General features: G+C 40.2%; 1 protein-coding gene across 1 annotated transcript in view; it reads left to right on the forward strand.

The window, feature by feature from the left end:
• CSMD2 (CUB and Sushi multiple domains 2) overlaps positions 1-21,001 on the forward strand; it is an 819,526-nt gene that overhangs the window by 123,620 nt on the left and 674,905 nt on the right. Inside the window, exon 3 of the mRNA XM_070950069.1 lies at positions 6,046-6,158. Coding sequence (XP_070806170.1) covers positions 6,046-6,158 — 113 coding nt within the window. The remainder of the gene's footprint in view (positions 1-6,045; positions 6,159-21,001) is intronic.

Genomic DNA, 21,001 nt, shown 5'->3' on the forward strand with positions numbered 1-21,001 from the left:
ATGTATGTATGTATGTATACATACATACATACATACATACACACATAGTAGAATGTATAAGAATTACATAATATTGTTTGTAGATATTGTTATAATTTAAACAATGGTATAATATAGGATAGTGAATCATAGAAATGTAATGAGTATATATTTGTGTTTTGTGTTTTAAATGTTGTAAAATTTAATAAATATACATTTTAAAAAAATAAAGATTGCATTTAGCAATGAAAAAAAAAATTAATTGACATGAAGTTCAATTCCACATCTTTAGCCTGATGCCCTTCAAATATGTTAAAATTCCTGCTGAGTCTTCTGAGAGTTGAAATTCAGCATACCTGAAGGGCATCAAGTTTTAGATTGGTTGTCAGGTACAAAATACAACACCTTAGTAAATAAAAATGATGACAGCTCTCTCTCTTTTTCTCTATGCCTTTCCAAAATCTACTGGAAGCCATCCAGTCAAATTCTGAGGGTTTGGAATTGAGAATGACAAATAATTAGCAACCAGGGGTAGGACCGATTTCTGGTATTACCCATGTTTTCCTGAAAATAAGACCCTGTCTTTATATTTTCTTGAACCCCAAAATTTGGAGTGCTTGGCCTTATTTTCGGGGATGTCTTATTACTTTGGGGTGCGTGGAGCAAGACGGGGCTCCTCTTGCCGTCTTACCTGATTTCAGCTCTGTCTCCCTAACCCAGGGGTCAGAAACCTGCGGCTCTGGAGCCGCATGTGGCTCTTTCATCCCTGTGCTGTGGCTCCCTGTTGCTGGTCGGCTCCACAATTGATAGGGCTTTCGGTTAGGACAGGTAGAGGAAAAAGGATGCCGCACTAGGAGGAGACTCTATGGTGGGAGAACTGGACTTCCGGTCGGCTCCAGAATTGAACAGGGGGCTTCTGGTTAGGATCTTTGTGGCTCTTTGAGTGTTTAAGGTTACCGACCCCTGCCCTAACCTTAACCAGAGGAAATGATGGGGACCAGCTGCACATACATTTAAATATTTTCAGGGAGGGCTTATTTTCAAGGGGGGGCTTATTTTAGCGCATGCGCTCAAAAGCCCAATTGGGCTTATTATCAGGGGATGTCTTATTTTAGGGGTAGAATTTTTACCTCTTAAGCTGATGGTAGCAGAGAGAAAATAATGCCTTTTTTTCTTTTAAAATAAAGCCTTCCTTTAAGCCTATTTTATAAATTGCCTTCGCTAAGTGGGAGGTTGTAGGATTAGTAGATAAAACTGTAATTGTTAATCAGAAATGTATATTAGCCATTTCCCAGTATGTCAATAGAACAGCTGGGAATTAATACCTGGGATGTCATAATGCTGGTTCAGGAATTATTGCTGAACCAACCGGTATTAATAAAATTAACATCTAGCTGCAGAATAAAATTCATTTATGGAAAGAATCTGGCAAGGCTACAAAATGTTGTTATCTTTAATTCGCATACCACATTGGTCTTCGTTAAGCAAACTATATAATTTGCTGTGCTGGCAAATAAGATATAATTCATGTCCCTTTTTCATCTGTCTTCAAACTGTTTTTTTCCCATTTATCTCAGTATGGTTTGCAACCTTAAGAATAGCAGTCAAAACCCTTGGGGAGTTGCTCAAGGAGCCAGTTACCACATAGAGCTTCTTGAGGAAAGTGTCTTTTGTGAATCCCAACATGAGCAGGCTTGATTTGCAGTTCCAGTCTACTAACACATAGTTATAAAAGGTTACCCAGCATTTAGAAATGTATTTTTGAGAGAATAAATCTTCCTTCAGTTGAAATAACCAAAGCCACAAATGAATAGGACCACCTTCCCTCTTTCTATTTCTTTCCCCCCTTCATTCCATTGTAGAGTCAGAACTCTTTTCTTCCTTCACTCCCCATCCTCCCTCCCTCCACTTGCCTCCCTCCCTCTTACTTATCTTCCTATCTTTCTTCCTCCACTCTCCTTTCTTCCACTTATCTCCTTCCTTCCTTCCTTCTTTATTTTCCTTCCTTCCTTCCTTATCTTCCTTCCTTATCTTCCTTCCTTATCTTCCTTCGTTATCTTCCTTCCTTCCTTCCTTATCTTCCTTATCTTCCTTCCTTCTCTCCTTCCCTCCTTTCCCTTCCTTCCTTCCTTATCTTCCTTCCTTATCTTCCTTCATTCCTTCCTTGTCTTCCTCATCTTCCTCCCTCCTTTCCCTCCCTCCTTTCCCTCCCTCCTTCCTTCCTTATCTTCCTTCCTTCCTTCCTTCCTTCCTTCCTTCCTTCCTTCCTTCCTTCCTTCCTTCCTTCCCTCCCTCCCTCCCTCCCTCCCTCCCTTCCTTCCTTTCTTCCTTCCTTCTCTTCCTTCCTCTTCCTGAAAGAGCAATGTGAAATTAATCCGAGGCATGAGTTACCGTCTTTTTCAAAGAACAAGAAACATTATTTTGGGTAAGGCATATCTCCCCAATGCATGCCTGAGCATGTATCCTTCTCTGCCCTTGTGCAAATATTTTACACTGCGCACAGTGTTGAGCTGAAGCTGTAGCACATTTGACAAGCTGTAGCAAATCATTAGAAGGCAGCCAGTTCTTATTACCCATTGGGTAATGCAGTATATGTTGACAGTAATGATGATGGTTTGGGATAAAATAAAATATGGAGCAATTATAGTAAAAGAAGCTCATGATTGTTTACTGCATCTCTGAACAGATACTGACTTGCTCTTCCACAAGCTCTTTGTGGTGTGAACTATTTCTCAGATACGTTGCATTCCAAGGCACGTAAAAGCATACTATTTTCCTTTGGGCTGGAATATTTGTAGTTCCTAAACAAAGGATTAATTAATGATGTATGAATTGCTGTGATTTATAAACCTGCTGCTCAGACATAGCTCTAGCAGAATTTCAGATTCAGAAACTCCCCCGTTTCTGTAGGCATTTAATTCTTAGCTGTCCTCTGGTTGGTCTCAGCAATGATCTTTTGCTAAGACAGTGTCACTATATTTCTTCTTACAAATGCTTTTTTTGTGTGGGGAGGGAGGACAGAGGAAAGCATGTTAGCATATTTTTCCTATCAGCTCAGGGCATTAATAATAATAATAATAATAATAATAATAATAATAATAATAATAATAATAATAATAATAATAATAATTTTATTTCTATACCGCCCTTCTCCCGAAGGACTCAGGGCGGTGTACAGCCTATTTAAAAACACAGACAAAATAACAATATAAAATTTAAAATAATTAAATAAAGTGGCTCAGATTTAAAACCCCAATAAATTTAAATACCCCAATTTAAAACTATTATGTTGATAGTCAGGCCTGGCAGAACAACAGGGTCTTCAATGCGCAGCGAAACACCCGGAGGTCGGAGATCTTACGAATTTCCGGGGGCAGTTTGTTCCACAGGGCTGGGGCTCCCACAGAGAAGGCCCTCCCCCTGGGCGTCGCCAGCCGACATAACTTGGCTGATGGCACCCTGAGGAGACCTTCTCTGTGGGAACGGACTGGTCGGTGGGAGGCTATTGGTGGCAGAAGACGGTCTCGGAGGTACCCGGGTCCTATGCCATGGAGTGTTTTAAAGGTGGTGACCAACACCTTGAATCGCACCCGGAAGACCACTGGGAGCCAGTGCAGCTCGCACAGGAGGGGGGTCACATGGGCACAACGAGTTGCGCCCATAACCACCCGCGCGGCCGCATTCTGGACCAGTTGGAGCCTCCGAGTGCTCTTCAAGAAGACCCCTGTCAGGTAGGTTACAAGGGAAGGCTTATTCGAAACTATTTTGTAAGCTTCATTTTTATGATATGACATAACATTCATTTAAGGGATGTGGTGGCTCAGTGGCTAAGATGCTAAGCTTGTCAATCGAAAGGTCAGCAGTTCAGTGGTTCGAATCCCTAGTGCCGCATAACGAGGTGAGCTCCCATTACTTGTCCCAGCTTCTGCCAACCTAGCAGTTCGAAAGCATGTTAAAAAAAATGCAAGTAGAAAAATAGGGACCACTTTTGGTGGGAAGGTAACAGCATTCCATGCACCTTTGGCATTTAGTCATGCTGGCCACATGACCACGGAGATGTCTTCGGACAGTGCTGGCTCTTCGGCTTTGAAACGGTGATGAGCATTGTTCCCTAGAGTCGGGGACGACTAGCACATATGTGCGAGGGGAACCTTTACCTTTTTAACATTCATTTATTAGTTGCATATGCCATGGAATCTCAAGGAACTCCCAGCATTTTACCATAATAAAAATAACATATAACAACTGCATACAAAATAAAATAAAACTTTCATGATAAATTGTATGTTAAATTTTGCAAAACCAATAAGCACAATCAGTGTCATCCAATGTCATTTTTAACCACTCTCCAGAAGAGTCTCATTTTCAACCAGTATGTTTAATTGGGGTGGAACCTGTCTACTTTTCAGACTTTCATTTTACCTGGATGCAATGATGATGTTATCCATTTAGTCATATCCACCTCTTGGCAATTCTATGGGCCAGGACTCTCCACATCTTTTGATCTTGCTCTGTTTGTTTGAGTTTTTCTATGCTCTGGCTGGTGTCAGCTTTGATGGTGTAGAGCCATCGTGTTCTTTGACGTCTTGGTTTCTTTTTATCACTAATTCTTCCCAACATAATTGCTTTCTTCAAGTGAATTCCCTCACATGGCATATCCAAAATAAGTGAGACTATCTGCAGGATGAAACTAGGACTCCACATCAGGGGTGGCCTTTGAAGATCATTTTGAAAATGCAGGCAGTGCAAAACTCAAAGTCAATGCATTGATTGGTCTTGTTGCCATAAGCCCATCGTACTTGTATTGCTTTCCAATAGGTTTCTGAATGCAGTTATGTCTTCATACAAGCTACATTCACAAACAAGTTTTGTTAAGTAATTGTGGTAGCTAGATTTACACATGATACTTGCCACACTAAAGTTAAGCATGAACCTACAAACTGCCGTAAGTCAAGTCCAGCCCAGCCCAGCCCAAGAATGTCATAGAACTGTGATGGTGAACCTATGTTATGCATGCTGGAAGTGGCACGCAGAGCCATTTTTCCAGGCACGCGAGCCATCGCCCGTTGCTCTTCCGGGTTCCAGCACGCCAGGCAGTTGGTCTTCACGTGCGCAGAAGTGCTAGAAACTAAAAGAGCAGCCGCCCGGTGCACATGCGTGCTCCGGGAAGATAATCTTCCGGTTTCCAGCACATACATGTGCACCGGCCAGCTGGTCTTCACACACACATGTGCACCAGAAACCAGAAGACCAGGTGGCTGGTGCGCATGTGCATGCACATGCCGGAAACCAGAAGATCATCTTCCTGATGCACGCATGCACACCAGGGGTGGCTGCTCTTCCTCTTTCTGGCACGTGCTTGCACACCAGCCACCTAGTCTTCGTGCATGCATGTGCGCCAGAAACCAGAAGACCGAGTGGCCGGTGTGCATGTGCGCTTCGGAAACCAGAAGATCATCTTCCCAGTGCACAAATGCGCACTGGGCAGCTGTTCTTCCGGTTTCTGGCACTCGGTGATGAAAAGGTTCGCCAATACTGTCATAGAACAATCCAGCCAAAATTCAGTTCTTTATTTGCTCACACCCAAAATACAGAATCTTGCCAGACTAAAACCAACGTTATTCTCACCGTAATGGATATGCCCTGAGAGATTGTAGATTGTGGTTATCCTGATTCCCTTCCTCCGTCTCCTGTCCAGCACAGGACTATGCTGCCTCTTATCTCGTCCACTCCTTGGAATGTTCTCCCTCCTTCCTGGGGAACTGCCACTTCAGTGTAGTCCTTCCTACCAGCTCTCCCTCCGTGGGCACCAGCCATCACATCCTTATAGCTTAATCTCTAGCACTGAGGATGTTACCTAGTTAGGATAATGAAACATCTGCAAGAAAACAAGCCAGCTCAGAGAGCACCAAGGGCCCCTTGTAGCTCAATGCTTGGTATGAATGAGGTTAGGTTCCTTGTTTTCTGTAGTTGAAGCTATTGTATGGATCCACAGGAAAGTGATAATCTGAATTGTGTTCCATTAGGAAATTCCTGTTGTGACACTCTCCCTTTGATTTCTTCCAGGCTCACGGGTTTCCAGCTGCCTCCTCCCATTGTGAGTACTGGAGTGGTGCTGTCCTTGTGGCTTGTAAGTGACTATGCTGTCAGTGCTCAAGGATTTCAGGCAACTTATGAAGGTGGGTTTGCTTTTGGTGAACTTCTGATATTCATACGCTGTGCTTCTATAAAGGGAATTTTCTGGTAAAGTAAAAGTAAAAGCTCTTCCGAATAGAGTTGGACATGGTGATTTCATGGATACAACGGCATAGTTTTCTTGGCTGCATTCAGGAAATAATTTTACATTTCTTTTCTTTTGGGAAGTTTGTTCAAGCCTGGGAAATTCTGGCATCTAGATGAAATTCTTTCATCTAATACTAATCAGGCCTGACCCTGCTTAGCTTAGAACCGGGGTCTCCAAACTTGGCAGCTTTAAGACTTGTGGACTTCAACTCCCAGAATTCTTCTACTAATCTTGCAAATCTGCTACTAATCTTGCAAATCTGAATGTGCCTCACTCCTCCCTTACTTTTACTCTCCAAAAACTAAGAAAGGTCCCTTCTCAGACATTTTCTCTACCTCCATCCCTCCTTTGGACTCAGTTTTTGTTTATCCATTGTCTATGCTGTGGTTTTTCTTCCTGTTTCCCAAGGTCATTCCTACCTACTATTGTAGAATGATGGCAAGGGTTGCTGGACATTGTTGTCCCTCTTGGTGTAGGTACCATGGAGCCTTTGACTCCAGCGATTTGATTCTGAGAGAGAATTCTGGGAGTTGAAGTCCACAAGTCGTAAAGCTGCCAAGTTTGAAGACCTCTGGCTTAGAAGATCAGCCAGTTGTGGTTTCCAAAGAATTTTCATGCTGTAGAACAGATCATACATCTCAGGACAATTATCTTTTAAAATAACCCTCCATGTGATAAATGTTGGGTTAGCAACTTTTTGCTACGTGTTTGCAATCAAGGCCTGAAATCAAGTGATTTTAAACTTGTATCTTTAAAGTAAACATTTACTGAGTTAAACTATGCTAACTTTTTGGTTTGGAGCCAGAATAACAGAATGGCCTCATATATTGATGAGTTTGCCGTTGTGGATGAGTAGTAACTGCAAAAGAATGGGTTCCTTCAGTTGCAATACTACAACTCTTGGGTATACAATTGGATTTTATTGTGTTTTAATTGTTATTGCTCATATAATTGTTTCTTTTTTAAGCAAACAAAAGAACCACCACACTCTTAGTAGATTGGATAATTATCTTCAATACAGTTAAAATTACTAAGATTATATTGGGCTTGCATCCAATTCAAATTCATCCTCATTGCTTGACCCTCACTTGGTAGTCCATCTTTTTTTCAATCCTGGCTAGACATTTTGTTGATTCTGTCAGATATTGTTGGTGGCTCCAGCCCCAGTACAATGAAGGAGGCAAGTTTGGAGAAGTCTATTTCTCCCACAGGTCTACCTGGAAATAACTCAAGGAGGTTCTGTTTAATTTCCCAGTAAGGCCCACCGTGACAACACTCCAGGATAGGGTATTGTGGGGAATTAAAATGTCAACTTGCTACTGTCCTCACCAGGTAAGGCTTTAAGGACACAAGAAAAGTACTCATACTACCCAAAAACTCATCATATGTTGGTCATGCCTCCATCGGAAAGATTTAGCAATGAAAAGATTGGGAACAGACTGAAACTGAACAAGCTGCACAAACTGAAAGGGAATTACAGAGGATGCATAAATATGTGGGAGAAAAATCTAGATTTATTGAAAAATTTCAATTATAAAAACAGTGCAATAATTATGTTCAAGAAATTGCAATGTATGAATTTGTTAAGCATTGCATTTTTTTTATTTTAAAAATTAAGATTAAACATTGCCCTTGTACCTGTCCTCAAAGGATGAAACAATATATGATACTTGTGAATCCCAAGCTTTTGTTCTTTTACTTTAAGAATTGCATGTTCTTAATTTTTTAAGTCATAAAGTATTTATCATTTTCATATCAATTCTTAAAGCATGGGTTTGCACCTTGTTTTCTAAATGCTTATCTTCTATTGTTTTACTTTGGTTAATACTTGCATATTGTTACCAGTACAAATAGAGCCATAAAAAGAATTGTAGTGAAGACAGAACCTACAAAGAATTGAACTGTTTCCTTTATAATTAAATGTTTTCGTTAAGCAATTTAATTTTGCTTAAACCTGGAGATAGACCATTCCTCCACTTGTCCTCCTAACTGAAAATCTCAGAGATTTTATTTGCATTGTTATACTTGGTATTCAGATAATTGCCAGGTTTCCAAATGCAGAATCATCAGCATTCCGCCTGCAACACACCCAAAATCTAAATGAAAAATGAAAAAGATGTCACTCTGCTACATAGTGGGATAGAAAGAACAAAGCAATGCAGGGAGAGAGAAAAAGGAAGAGAATAAAATGACTGAGGAATTTTGCTCAGGGCTCCAACAATCAACATTCATTGTGGACGCTGATGACTTAATATTTCTAGTACTGGTCAGCTTGCTTGACAGGAGTCAAAGATTCTGACAACTGCATTGTAGAAATGTCAGTTTACTCCCCCGCCCCCAATTATTTCATTTTCAGCATGAAGGCAGAAGTAAAAGTAACCTGATTTTTCCAATTTCCCCACAAGGAAAAACAAATCTGGGGATATAGACTTAATTTCAGTGGCAAGTCTAGATAGTGGATTCACTGTAAATATGGGTCAATTGTTCTGGTGTTCTAGCACAAGTTTTCAAAACTTTTTGCCTGTGGAATCTGTTAGTTAAAAAAAATAAAAAATTCTGGAAGCTCTGGACAAGAGCCGAAGTTGTAGGCTGCTTTCAAGAGAATATTTCCCCCTCTCATGAAACCCTAACCCTAGGTTCTGTGAAATACAGTTTGAAAAGTCCTGCGTCTAAAATTGTGTAATTGAAGGTGAGAAGGACAAAGGGCGGTGATGCTACTGATAATTCAGAAGCAGTTTAGGAGAGGGTTGCAGGAGCTGTGCATCATGAACCCATAACCTGCATAAAATAAAATAATCTGACCTAAACATTTCTGGGAGCTATGAGACACCCTCCTGTTCAGTTTCTACCTTGAGGTGGTAGGGAGGGAGGAAATGATGATGTACCTGTTACAGCCTTCCTTAACTATATTATCTATAATGGCTTTGTCCAATCAAGTAATCTTCTTCTTTTTTTTAACATTTAATATTTTATTGTAACACAATATGACAAACACATAACATACAACATTTGAATATATCCTCTTTTGAACCAATGTTTCTTAGTGGACTTCTTTCCATTTTGTATCTTTCCCCCCATATCTCTCTTACTGTTTCATTTTCTTCATTGTTCCTTTTTCTTTAGTTACATCGTATTTTCTAATGCTAATAACTTTAATTTTATACATTTCTATATATTTGTTATATGCATATTTTAAATTTTTAGATTCTCCCCTTTATTTATTGTTCTTTATTATCTCTCAATTATTATTTATATCTCAAGCCATTCATACCATTTGTTCCACATTATGTAATAATCTGTCTCTTGTTTTTATTTAATTTCTTTTGTTAATTTTGTTAATTTGTCCATTTCGGCACATTCTAAAACTTTTTCTATCACTTCTTCATCTGTTGGTATCTTTTCCTGTTTCCAGTTTTGTGCATATGTTATTCATGCGGCTGTTATAATGTGTAAAATCAGATATTTTATTTCTTTGGTGTATGTTCTTGTGAGTGTTCATAATAAGAATGTTTCTGGCTTTCTTTCAATTGGTTGATCTGTTATTTTTTCTAGCCATTTCTTTATATTTGTCCAAATTTTTTTTTGCTGCTGGACATGTCCACCATAGATGGTAATATGTTCCATGAGTTTTCTTACACTTCCAACATGTTGAGTAAATTCAAAACTAACATTATCCGTGGCATACAAGGAAAATCAACTGAAGATGTTTTATAGATGGCATCTTCCACCAACAAGACTTGCAAAGATGTTCCCAAATAATACCAAACAATCAAGTAATCTTCTGATGTGTTGCAGCTGCATTTCTCAGACTGCAGAAGTCATGTTGGCTGGGCATTTTAGACACTGCAGGTCCAATTCATTGTGCAATGCCAAGTTTGGATAGCTGGTGAAACTTGTGAACTAAAGATGTTAACAAAATAATTCATTCCAATATGTGGCTTATCCAGACTTTGCTTTTAGAAGATGGAAGAGTGGTACAGATTTCCAATGTGTTCTGTCTTCTATATTATATCAGCTTCAAAATTTACAAGTCTGTCTTTGTAACCTAGATTGCTCTCTGTCTCTCCTATCTGAGACAAAATGGCATTTATTAAACATGCATTCCTTTGCATCTTTCTCTTCTCTTGATAGTTACTGTAGTTAACCATTTTGATTCTCTGCTTAGAATCACTATGCATTGAGGTTCTGAGGTTGCTGTTAGTCCCAATTCCAAATTCTTTCAGAAAAGTCATGCTTAGCCTTGGTTCCTGCAGGAATTCACTTCATCTGCTGCCTTCTGTAAAGACTTGTTCATTATGTACATTAATCAGGTAAATCCATTCCCTGAACATCTGTCTTCATGGTTACTCCAAATGCTAGATACGAATTGTTTCCTCATTAGTAATAATAAATCAAAATATAGCCTAGATTAATCAGCATAATGGACAAATTCAGCTTTGTTGTAGTGTCTTCATTTCTTAGACAAACACAAATAGATTTTGCAGTAGCTAAGCATAAGCACTGAGAACTTCTGTCATCCAAATTTTGTACCTGGTAAAGATGAACTTTCTAGCCTATATAAATTAATAAATAACAGCAAAGAGTTACAGTTTTGTTGTTTGATATTAAAGGCATTAATATACTGTTAAATTGTATTTTTTTTATTAAAAAAATCTGGAATATGTTTTAAGTGCTTAGGAGCAACTAGTGTGTGTTTCTGAAAGACAGTTTCATGCTACTTAATAGTTAGCTCAACTATACTAGCCTTTGAATTGTTTCCTTACTGGAAAAAAAGGAAAGCCTAAAAAATAGGAACCTTTGTTGTAATGTATTATAGTGATGATGATAAAAATGCTATCATGGTACCTATATTGCTGTAGTGCTACTTTGCTTTCCGCTGTTTATATTCAAATTAGATTGCTAGCTTTATTAGGATTGTTATACTTTGTTTTCTGGAATTTCTTTTCACTTTTCTGTAGGCATTATGACAAATCATAAAAATACTTAATAAATAGGGAGGGAACCTCCCACAAAACAGTATTAGTGTTTTTTATATCCTTTGTTGCCACCTATTGTCTGTTTGCATTTTTGCCATCTAGATACAGTAGTCTAGAAGGTAGAGAAATTGACAAGACACACTTGAATCTTCTCTAACATGGTGGGTGGGTATTGGCTAGAGAGATGTCCCCGTAGGTTTTCCAACCTTTGGCTGCTCTTAGTGAGGTTCTAAGCTATTCATGGAAACCATCTCCTGAAGATTACATATGCTAGTTGCATAAGTATAATATAAAATTAATTGCAATCACCACGATGGCAGACCTGATGAAAATATAGCAAAGTGACATTTAAAATAAATTGAGAGAGTATTTTGTAGCGAGTGGGAAATCAGTGTGAATTCCATACCACGTTCTGGTTAATACCAAAAACAGTTCATCATGGAGAGAAAGCCTTGGATTTATTTGTTTGGTTTTTTTTTTAAAAAAGAAGATATTAATATTGTGTGCATGACGGAACTGCATTATAATTTATAATTTGCTGCCTCTCGGCTGTCTTGTGCTTAGAATGAAAAAGAAATCAGAGGAAGTTTAACATAATGCTGGGAAGGTTTGCTCTTTTATCATAAGGCAAATAAAGAAAGAACAGATCCATAAAACAACAAGCTGGGTTTAATAAAACTTTAATGATGTTCCGGAGTTTTACCTCCTCATTTCTGGTTCAGCGTTCCAAACCACTTAGCGGTGAGGATAGCTGTCTATTTTTGTTGTTCTGGCATCTGGACCTATGAAAGCTGTTAGTAGGAAAATGGCCCATTGCTGGCAGATGAAGAAATTAAGAAACATGCTGCACCTTCTGATGCTCCCCATTAGCCTATCCATCCCTCTCACAGATAAATAAACTGTTAGCATTTGTAGAACCTCATTAGAATGAGAAACCAGTGCCCTTCAAAAGCTCTCAGATATTGAAGTTATTTTCAGGTAAGAAAGATGAGATCCTGGAGTATTTTTCATGGGTGGCTTTACTGCTATTTTCTCAAGGATGCCTTGATGCTTGATCAAGAGGAACCTTTACTGACCCTTAAAATAAACCCAGCATCAATGCTAATAGGTTGAGATTTCCACCTATTTTTACCGTTAGTATCCTGTTTGGTTTCTGTGCCTGAGTGGTTTCCCCAATTACCTCTGCAATACTGGACTTACGTTTAAGTACAAGCTGCCAGAAATCCAGCATGACAATCATACGGTAAATCCCTATCAAAATAATTGCTATTTCTTTGCACTGAAAGAGCAACCGGCATGGCTGTTTCCTTTTAAAACTCAGTGAGTAGAAGCATACTCCAACTTGAAAATATGGCTGTTTTTGTTTTGTGGCTTCCTGCTGCTATGACTCTGTCCTTATGGTGTTGGTCAAGTGGAGGACATTATTCATCCTCTTGCAGACATGTTTCCAACTGTTAGTAGTCAGTTTGCTACTTTCCCTCTGCTATCATCTAAATTCCAAAAGAAATAATTTATGCTCTTAGTTGTAGTGCAGGCTTTACCTAGTTTCAACCTTCTTATATCTAGCACTCTTTTATTACTACATGTTCTCATGTTGTTATTCTATTTTATGACCTGTGATTACAATAGCAAACTTATTTACTGTGGATGGAAGAGAAATTATGGATAAATGCATGGATAAATTAGGGGTATACTTGAAAGTGGCATTCTCCAATATCTATATATTCCATAATAAAGACTAATATCAACCAAGTTTAGTGTTAGCAAAAGCTACTGAGGTATATAAATGGTCTGTATGCTAACAGAACCATAAAGGATATTACAGGAAAAGGCAGACTAGGTTAAGTATTCACAAGACAGCTGATGTTTCCAGGTTGACAGGATCTCTGCTCCCAACCTTCACCCCTGCTTGCTACTGATTGTAGATTTGATGAAGTTCTCTTCATCCATTCTAAATTATTTTTATTTATTTATTTATTTATTTATTTATTTTAAATTTATATACCGCCCTTCTCCCTGAGGACTCAGGGCGGTGTACAGCCAGAATTAAAAAAACATAAAATACAAATATTAAAAACAATTAATATATATATAAATTTGGCCCAAAATTAAAAATACAAACCAATTAAAACATTTAAAAATTCTTCTTAAGCCATCCCGGCTTGCTTGAAAAAGTGGGTTTTAAGTGCACGGCGGAAGGCACCAAGGTCTTGGATTCTCCTTATCTCTGGGGGCAACTGATTCCAGAGGGTAGGTGCCCCCACAGAGAAGGCCCTCCCCCTGTGGGTCACCAGCCTACATTGATTGGCTGATGGCACCCTGAGGAGGCCCTCTCTGTGGGAGCGCACGGGACGATGGGAGGTCATTGGTAGCAGCAGGCGGTCTCGAAGATAGCTAGGCCCGATGCCATGGAGCGCTTTAAAGGTGATAACCAGCACCTTGAAGCGCACCCGGAAGACCACTGGGAGCCAGTGCAGCTCACGCAGGAGCGGTGTTACATGGGAGTGCCATGCTGCTCCCATCACTACCCGCGCTGCTGCATTCTGGACCAGTTGGAGCCTCCGGGTGCTCTTCAAGGGGAGCCCCATGTAGAGAGCGTTGCAGTAGTCAAGGCGAGAGGTGACGAGGGCATGAGTGACTGTGCACAGGGAATCCCGATCAAGAAAGGGCCGCAACTGGTGAATCAGGCGAACCTGACAAAAGGTCCCCCTGGTTACAGCTGTCAGATGTTCCTCCAAGGACAGCTGCCTATCCAGGAGGACTCCCAGATTGCGAGCCCTTTCTGTGGAGGCCAAAGACTCGCCCCCAATAGTCAGTGATGGAGTCAACTGACTATATCGGGATGCCGGGAGCCACAGCCACTCAGTCTTGGAAGGGTTGAGCTTGAGCTTGTTCCTCCCCATCCAGATCCGCACAGCCTTCAGGCACTGGGACATCACTTCAAGGGCATCGTTGGGGTGGCCTGGGGTGGAGATGTACAGCTGGGTGTCATCAGCGTACTGGTGGTATCTCACCCCGAAGCCACGGATGATCTCGCCCAGCGGCTTTACATAAATGTTGAACAGAAGGGGCGAGAGGACCGATCCCTGTGGCACTCCACAGATGAGAGGCCTCGAGGTCGACCTCTGCCCCCCTGCCAACACAAACTGCGACCGGTCGGAGAGAAAGGAGGAGAACCACCTCAACACGGTGCCTCCCACCCCCAACTCTTCCAGCCGGTGCAGCATGATACCATGGTCGATGGTATCAAAAGCCGCTGAGAGATCTAACAGGACCAGAACAGAGGAGCAGCCCCTGTCCCGAGCCCTCCAGAGATCATCAACCAACGCGACCAATGCCGTTTCCGTGCTGTGCCCAGACCTGAAACCCGACTGGAACGGATCTAGATAAGATGTTTCCTCCAGGAATTGTGGGAACTGTCACGCGACCACACTCTCAACAACCTTCGCCATGAAGCGAAGGTTGGAGACAGGACGGTAGTTGGCCAATATTGCCGGATCCAGGGACGGCTTCTTGAGGAGAGGCCTTATCAGATCCCTGTTTGGTTGAGAAGTGTAAAAGCAAGCAAGAAACCTCTTCAGAAGGGGGAAAAGCTATATCCTCAGGTTCGGATAATAAAATCAAGAATATTGAGGTTTGGTGTAACTTGTGCTTAAAATCATCTTCATGTCTTTCCCTCCTAATTTAATTTAATTTAATTTAATTAATTTAATTTATTCAATTTATATGCCGCCCCTCTCCGAAGACTCAGGGCGGCTCACAATACATTTTAAAAAATCATTATAAAAAACATTTCAAAATTAAAAACATTAAAAACTCATTCATGCCATTCATGGCCAGATCTCACCAGATCACAAGAGCGAGATCAACGGCCCCAGGCCTGCCAGAAAAGCCAGGTCTTCACTGCTTTTTGGAAGGCCAATAGGGTGGGAATGGTCCGGACCTCAGGAGGTAACTGGTTCCAGAGAGCTGGGGCCGCCACAGAGAAGGCACTTCCCCGCGGGCCCACCAGCCGGCATTGTTTAGCTGACGGGACCCGGAGGAGACCAACTCTGTGGGATCTTACCAGTTGCTGGGAGCTATGCGGTAGAAGGCGGTCTCGAAGATAATCTGGCCCTGAGCCATGTAGGGCTTTAAAGGTAATAACCAACACCGTTAATTGTGTCTGGAGACCAATAGGGAGCCAGTGCAGCTCGCGGAGAATTGGTATAATGTGGGTTTACCTAGGTGCACCCATGACAGCTCACGTGGCTGCGTTCTGGACCAACTGTAGTCTCCGAACACTTTTCAAGGGTAGCCCCATGTAGAGCGTGTTGCAATAATCTAACCGTGAGGTGACAAGGGCATGAGTGACTGTGAGGAGAGCCTCCCGATCCAAGTAGGGTCACAATTGGTGCACCAGGCAAACCTGTGCAAAGGTCGCCCTAGCCACAGCTGTCAGATGTTGCTCTAATCTTAGCTGTGAGTCTAGGAGGACACCCAAATTGTGAGCCCGTTCTGAGAGGGACAATATCTCTCCCCCCCCGAACCAAGGATGGACAATCAACATAGTCTTTAGGAGGCAATACCCACAGCCACTCAGTCTTGTCTGGGTTAAGTCTGAGCCTGTTGACTCCCATCCAGACCCTCACAGCCTCCAGGCACTGGCACATCACATCCACCGCATCACTGAATTGACGCGGGGTAGAGATATACAGCTGGGTATCATCAGTGTATTGCTGATACCTCACCCCGTGTCGTTAGATGATCTCCAAAGACATTCCAATATACTGATCTGATGTACATGCTTAGAAGCATGCGAGCTATTTATACTCAACATATGGGATTTTTTCAAGGCAACCATAGTCAAAATACGGTTTATATTTCTGCCTAAGTTTTTCTTTCCATTTTGAATTTTAACTTGAATGCCTGCACAAGGCTATATTATTTGTCAGTCTGATATGGGTTTCAAATTCAGTCTTTCTTTCCTAGTTGTCATTTCTTCTGACTGGATGTTCACTTTTTTTTTAAAAAAATCACTTATTCAAACACTTGTAACTTACTTTCATTTTAATACTGGTTTCTCAAACTACTTGGGAATATTTATGATAACTGTGACATTTAATCAATTTAATTGGGTAGATTAATAGATTTTTTTTCCTATTAAAAAGCTTAATAGGTATTCTAATTATACAGGCAGAATATTTTTATAACACACATAACCAGAGAAAAATATACCTGTATATCATTTTATATGGGTGCTAATTAAAAAAAATGACAAGATATACTGTACCAATATTGAAGAGTCCTTATCCTCTTCTCAGTCTCTCTCAGAAAGAAATGATTTTCTCAAATAAGGCTTTCATCTTGTAGAGTACAAATACGCTACTGACTTCAGAAATAGGTTTTTTCTTCACACTTGTGCTAATTTAATTAATAGATGAATCCACTAATTGATTATAACAGACATAGCCAATCAATTATTCTATTCTATTAATCAGGTTTCAGTTCTCATATTAGAGTAGCAGCATAAACATTTGTAAGACAAAAAATAAAGCATCATTGCATTTGAAAAAGTTGAAAAACTGCCTGGAGAATGTCAGAATATTCATGAACTGGAACAGGGACATAGCAACAAGGTCAGCCAATGGGAGCTGAGACAAGAAGGAGCCTGGGCGTGGCTCTGTAGCTCTGTGCTCAGCTCTGAAACTAAACTAGTCAGTCTGTCTGCTGAATTGAAACTGAAACTCATCTCTGCTGTACTCTGTACTTACAAGCTCTCCTCTCTACCATTGATATTGTATATTTATCTTCATATGTTATATTGTATATATAGAGAAGTTAATGAATCTTGCTGAATCAGTTATCTGTGTGTGTTTTCTGGATGTGGTATCTGCTTGATCTTTAAAGGAGAGTCAAAAGTTCATAAAGAGAGTATGGACAAGTGGTCAAGGACTGTATGGGTGTCCTCTTCTCCTGTACAATTGGTACTCCAGCACTTCATTACCTCCCTAGCTGGCCTTCCAATGGCTTCCCTTAAATCTTGAGGGAGGCCATTAAAGGGAATTTCTTCCTTTTAAACACTGGGCCCTATCCAACAAAATGCAGTTCAGTTGTATGAAAAGTTAGGTCTTGCAGTTAGGCAAGGAAAAGTGCACAGGTATAGAACAAATGGTACCTGCCTCAATATCTGTAACTGAGAGGAAAGTAGGAGTAGGCGTTCTAGTGAACAATCAGCAGAACTACCAAAAAATCCAACCCAGTTATAGGTTGCATAAACAGAAGGATAGTATCAACATCACCTGAAGTGATAGTACCACTTTATATTATACTGGTAAGATGGTCATCCCAATACAAAAAGATGGTGAGGCTCTAGAAAGAGTTTAGAGAAGAGCAACAAAGATGATAAGGGATCTGGAGGTGAAACAGTACAATGAGCTGTTGTGGGAACTAGGTATGTCTAGTCTTGGGGTGGCATAATAGCAGTTTTCCAATACTTGAGGGGCTGTGAGGGGCAGAGAAGAGGGGGTAGTCCTATTCTCCCAAGCACCTAAAGGCAGGACAAGAAGTAACAGATGGAAATGATTAGAGATCCAACCTAGAATTAAGGAGAAATTTTCTGATGGAACAATTAATCAGAGAAATGGCTTAGTTCCAGAAGTTGTGGATCCTATATCACTAGAGGTTTTCAAGAATAGTTTGGACAACTATTTGTCTTAAATTGTGTAGGATCTCCTGCTTGAACTAGAAGACCTCCAAGGTCCCTTCTAACTCTGTTATTCTATGACTTCTATAACTTCCTTCTGGCATTTTCCAATTAGCAAAAGACTGATGGAAAGATATTTAATAAGAAAAGCAGTATCTGGAGTTACCCACTTTAACTGTAATTAAGGAATATATAATTGCCTACTCTTCCAAGGACTGTTATTTGCCACAAATATTTTGGTTTGACACTGAGTGAATAGTGGAGCTTCATGGATTAAATGGAATGAGCTGGCATGCAAAGTTGTCAGTGACTTGCTCAGCATGACTGACCTTTTGTGGGCTTCTGAATTATTACTCCAAACCAAGTTAAAACTCAGTGAAATTATCCAAAAAGTCCAGTCAGATGTTCCCTTACAGATGGTTTGACCAGGACTATGTGCTGTAGTGGGATTCAAATAATTTAACAACTGGTTCTCTGCCCTAATGACCAGCTGGGTAGGCGTGGCTCAGTGGTCATGTGACCATGTGAGCATGACCAACTCAACGTCACTCATGTCGATGAGCGTTTCACCTTAGCTGTTACAATGTAATAAGGGTTAACCAGAGAGGCAGTTTCTGTAAGCAGGGCAATAAAGATTAGGCTAGAGACAACACCAGAATGTTTCCTTCCTGCCTTGGTTACAGGATTAGCCCTGTAAAGTGAAAAAAACAAAAACAAAATAAGATTTCTTCCAACAACCAGTTCTCCGAACTGCTTAGAAAGTTAACAATCGGTTCTCCCTAATAGGTGCGAACTGGCTGAATCCCACCACTGACTATGTGGAAGCTAAAAAGCATTTCCTACAGCCAACAGGGTCAATTCCTTGTCAATCTCTTCTCCCCATAAAAATTCCTAAAATGAAAAGAGACTATCTCAAAAGTATATCTTTTGAAGCAAAAAAAGAGATGCACAAATGGCTAATTAATTAATATTATTGGCTGGGACTAAGGACTGGGATCTATTTTGACATTATTCCTAGACCTTTATCACAAGGTAGAAATTCTGTATCCATTCACTTTATAACATCCTGGGTCCACCATATCCACCAATTTATTTGAGTGGCTGGCTCTTTTAGCTGCTGAGATCAGATATTTGATACTTTGGTTAAAAATGGGCAAAAGCTCTGGAAGTGCCCACATCCCAGCCACGTTCACAAAGGCAAGTATTGAATAGTAGTGCCAACCTTGGTCTCACTTTTCATCTAGGTCAATAAATCAGTCCTCGTTCTCAGCTACTGGGGATCTGTAATAATTATCTTTATATTTTAAAAAGGGAGTGTGATTAGTTCTGCTAATGAAGACCATGAACCTCCTCAACATAAGTAGCAATAGCATAGCACTTAGACTTATATACCACTTCATAGTGTTGTGGAAAAATTGAGACTGAACAACATTCCTGGGTCAGCCAGAGTCAGTTTATTGTGCAAGGTTCAGAGCCAGATTTGTATCTGAAACTTTGAACAAGGAAAGAGCTTTGATACAACTTGTTAAGGATATTGTTGTTGTGTTACCAACCAGCAGAGTGTAGAGCACAGAGAAACGTTGCTGAGAGCAATGAATAAGAGATGTGCAAACTGGTTTATCAAAAGTTTACTTTATAGTGGAAAAACAATCTCATAGTCTTTAAACAATTTTCAAGTCTTTGCCAGTTAAATCAGTCCAGTGATAGAAAGATTCTTCTTACCACACAAACAGTAGTTGGTTAGAAGAATAAACTCACTCTGGTTCACAAACCACGATGGTAGCAGATCCATCAAACGATGATAGCACAATGAATAGCTCTCCTCACACTATGGTAGCTTATCATCAACTGAATACTTTATAGTACCTTTCTTAAATACGTTCACAACTAATTACAGCATGACTCAGCATTACAATGATTCAGCAGTAAAACTTTAAAGTCACACAATACATATTCATATTAAAGTTACAGAACACATATATTGCCTGGACAACTTGTTAGGCTCAAACCATATCCTAACACAACTGTTTTTATACATATCCAAGACAAAGGATTCAGTGAGCTCATCCAGTTTTCCATATATGGTTAACATGAGCTCGTGCATCTTCCATATATGGTTAACATGCACTTGTTATATGATAATTGACACACTTCCTAATTACTAAACCATTAGTTCTAGTTTATAAGATTATCTTTAGCTAGACAACCTTTCCTTAAGTGCTGTAGTTGCTAATGGGAGATTTATTGCTGTCCTTAGGTAAATTTATTGGATTAAGTAACTCTTTGTAACATATATATCCTTGTCTTTGACAGTGAGGCCCCTCAAATGTTTTCCATATGGCTGTCCTTCCGTGACATCTAGGTCTCATCAGAAGATATATTACCACTTAATGGGGTTCAGCTGACTTTAATATAATCTCCAAACAAGCACTTTTCTCTCTTATAATAATGTGAATAGAGAGGGTCCCCCAGAGTTCATGTGCTGTCTCTGTATGATTCATATTCCATTCACATTAATAGTGCTTTTATAGCCCCCTCTTAGTGGTTTACAGAGTCAGCCTATTGCCCCCAACAATCTGGGCCCTCATTTTACGCACCTCGGAAAGATGGAAGGCTGAGTCAACCTTGAGCCTGGTGAAATTTGAACTGCCAAATTGCAGGCAGCCGGCAATCAGCAGAAGTAACCTGCAGTACTGCATTCTAACCGCTGCACCACCATGGCTCCTAAACTATATGCTAGGAACCTTTGTTGGAAACCTGAGCATTGGCTGGAGCAGGCTAGAATAGAATAGAATAGAATAGAATAGAATAGAATAGAATAGAACAGAACAGAACAGAACAGAACAGAACTAGAACTAGAACTAGAACTAGAACTAGAACTAGAACTAGAACTAGAACTAGAACTAGAACTAGAACTGAATTTTTTATTGGCCAAGTGTGATTGGACACACAAGGGATTTGTCTTTGGTGCATATGCTCTCAGTGTACATCAAGAAAAATAAAGTACATCCATCAAGAATAATAAGATGCAACACTTAGGTTACTAAAGTCATAGGTTACTAAATAAGCAATCAAATT

This window comes from Pituophis catenifer, unplaced genomic scaffold (assembly GCF_029215685.1).
Source record: "Pituophis catenifer annectens isolate HBS135680 unplaced genomic scaffold, rPitCat1.0.hap2 SCAF_9, whole genome shotgun sequence".
Classification (NCBI taxonomy): domain Eukaryota; kingdom Metazoa; phylum Chordata; class Lepidosauria; order Squamata; family Colubridae; genus Pituophis; species Pituophis catenifer.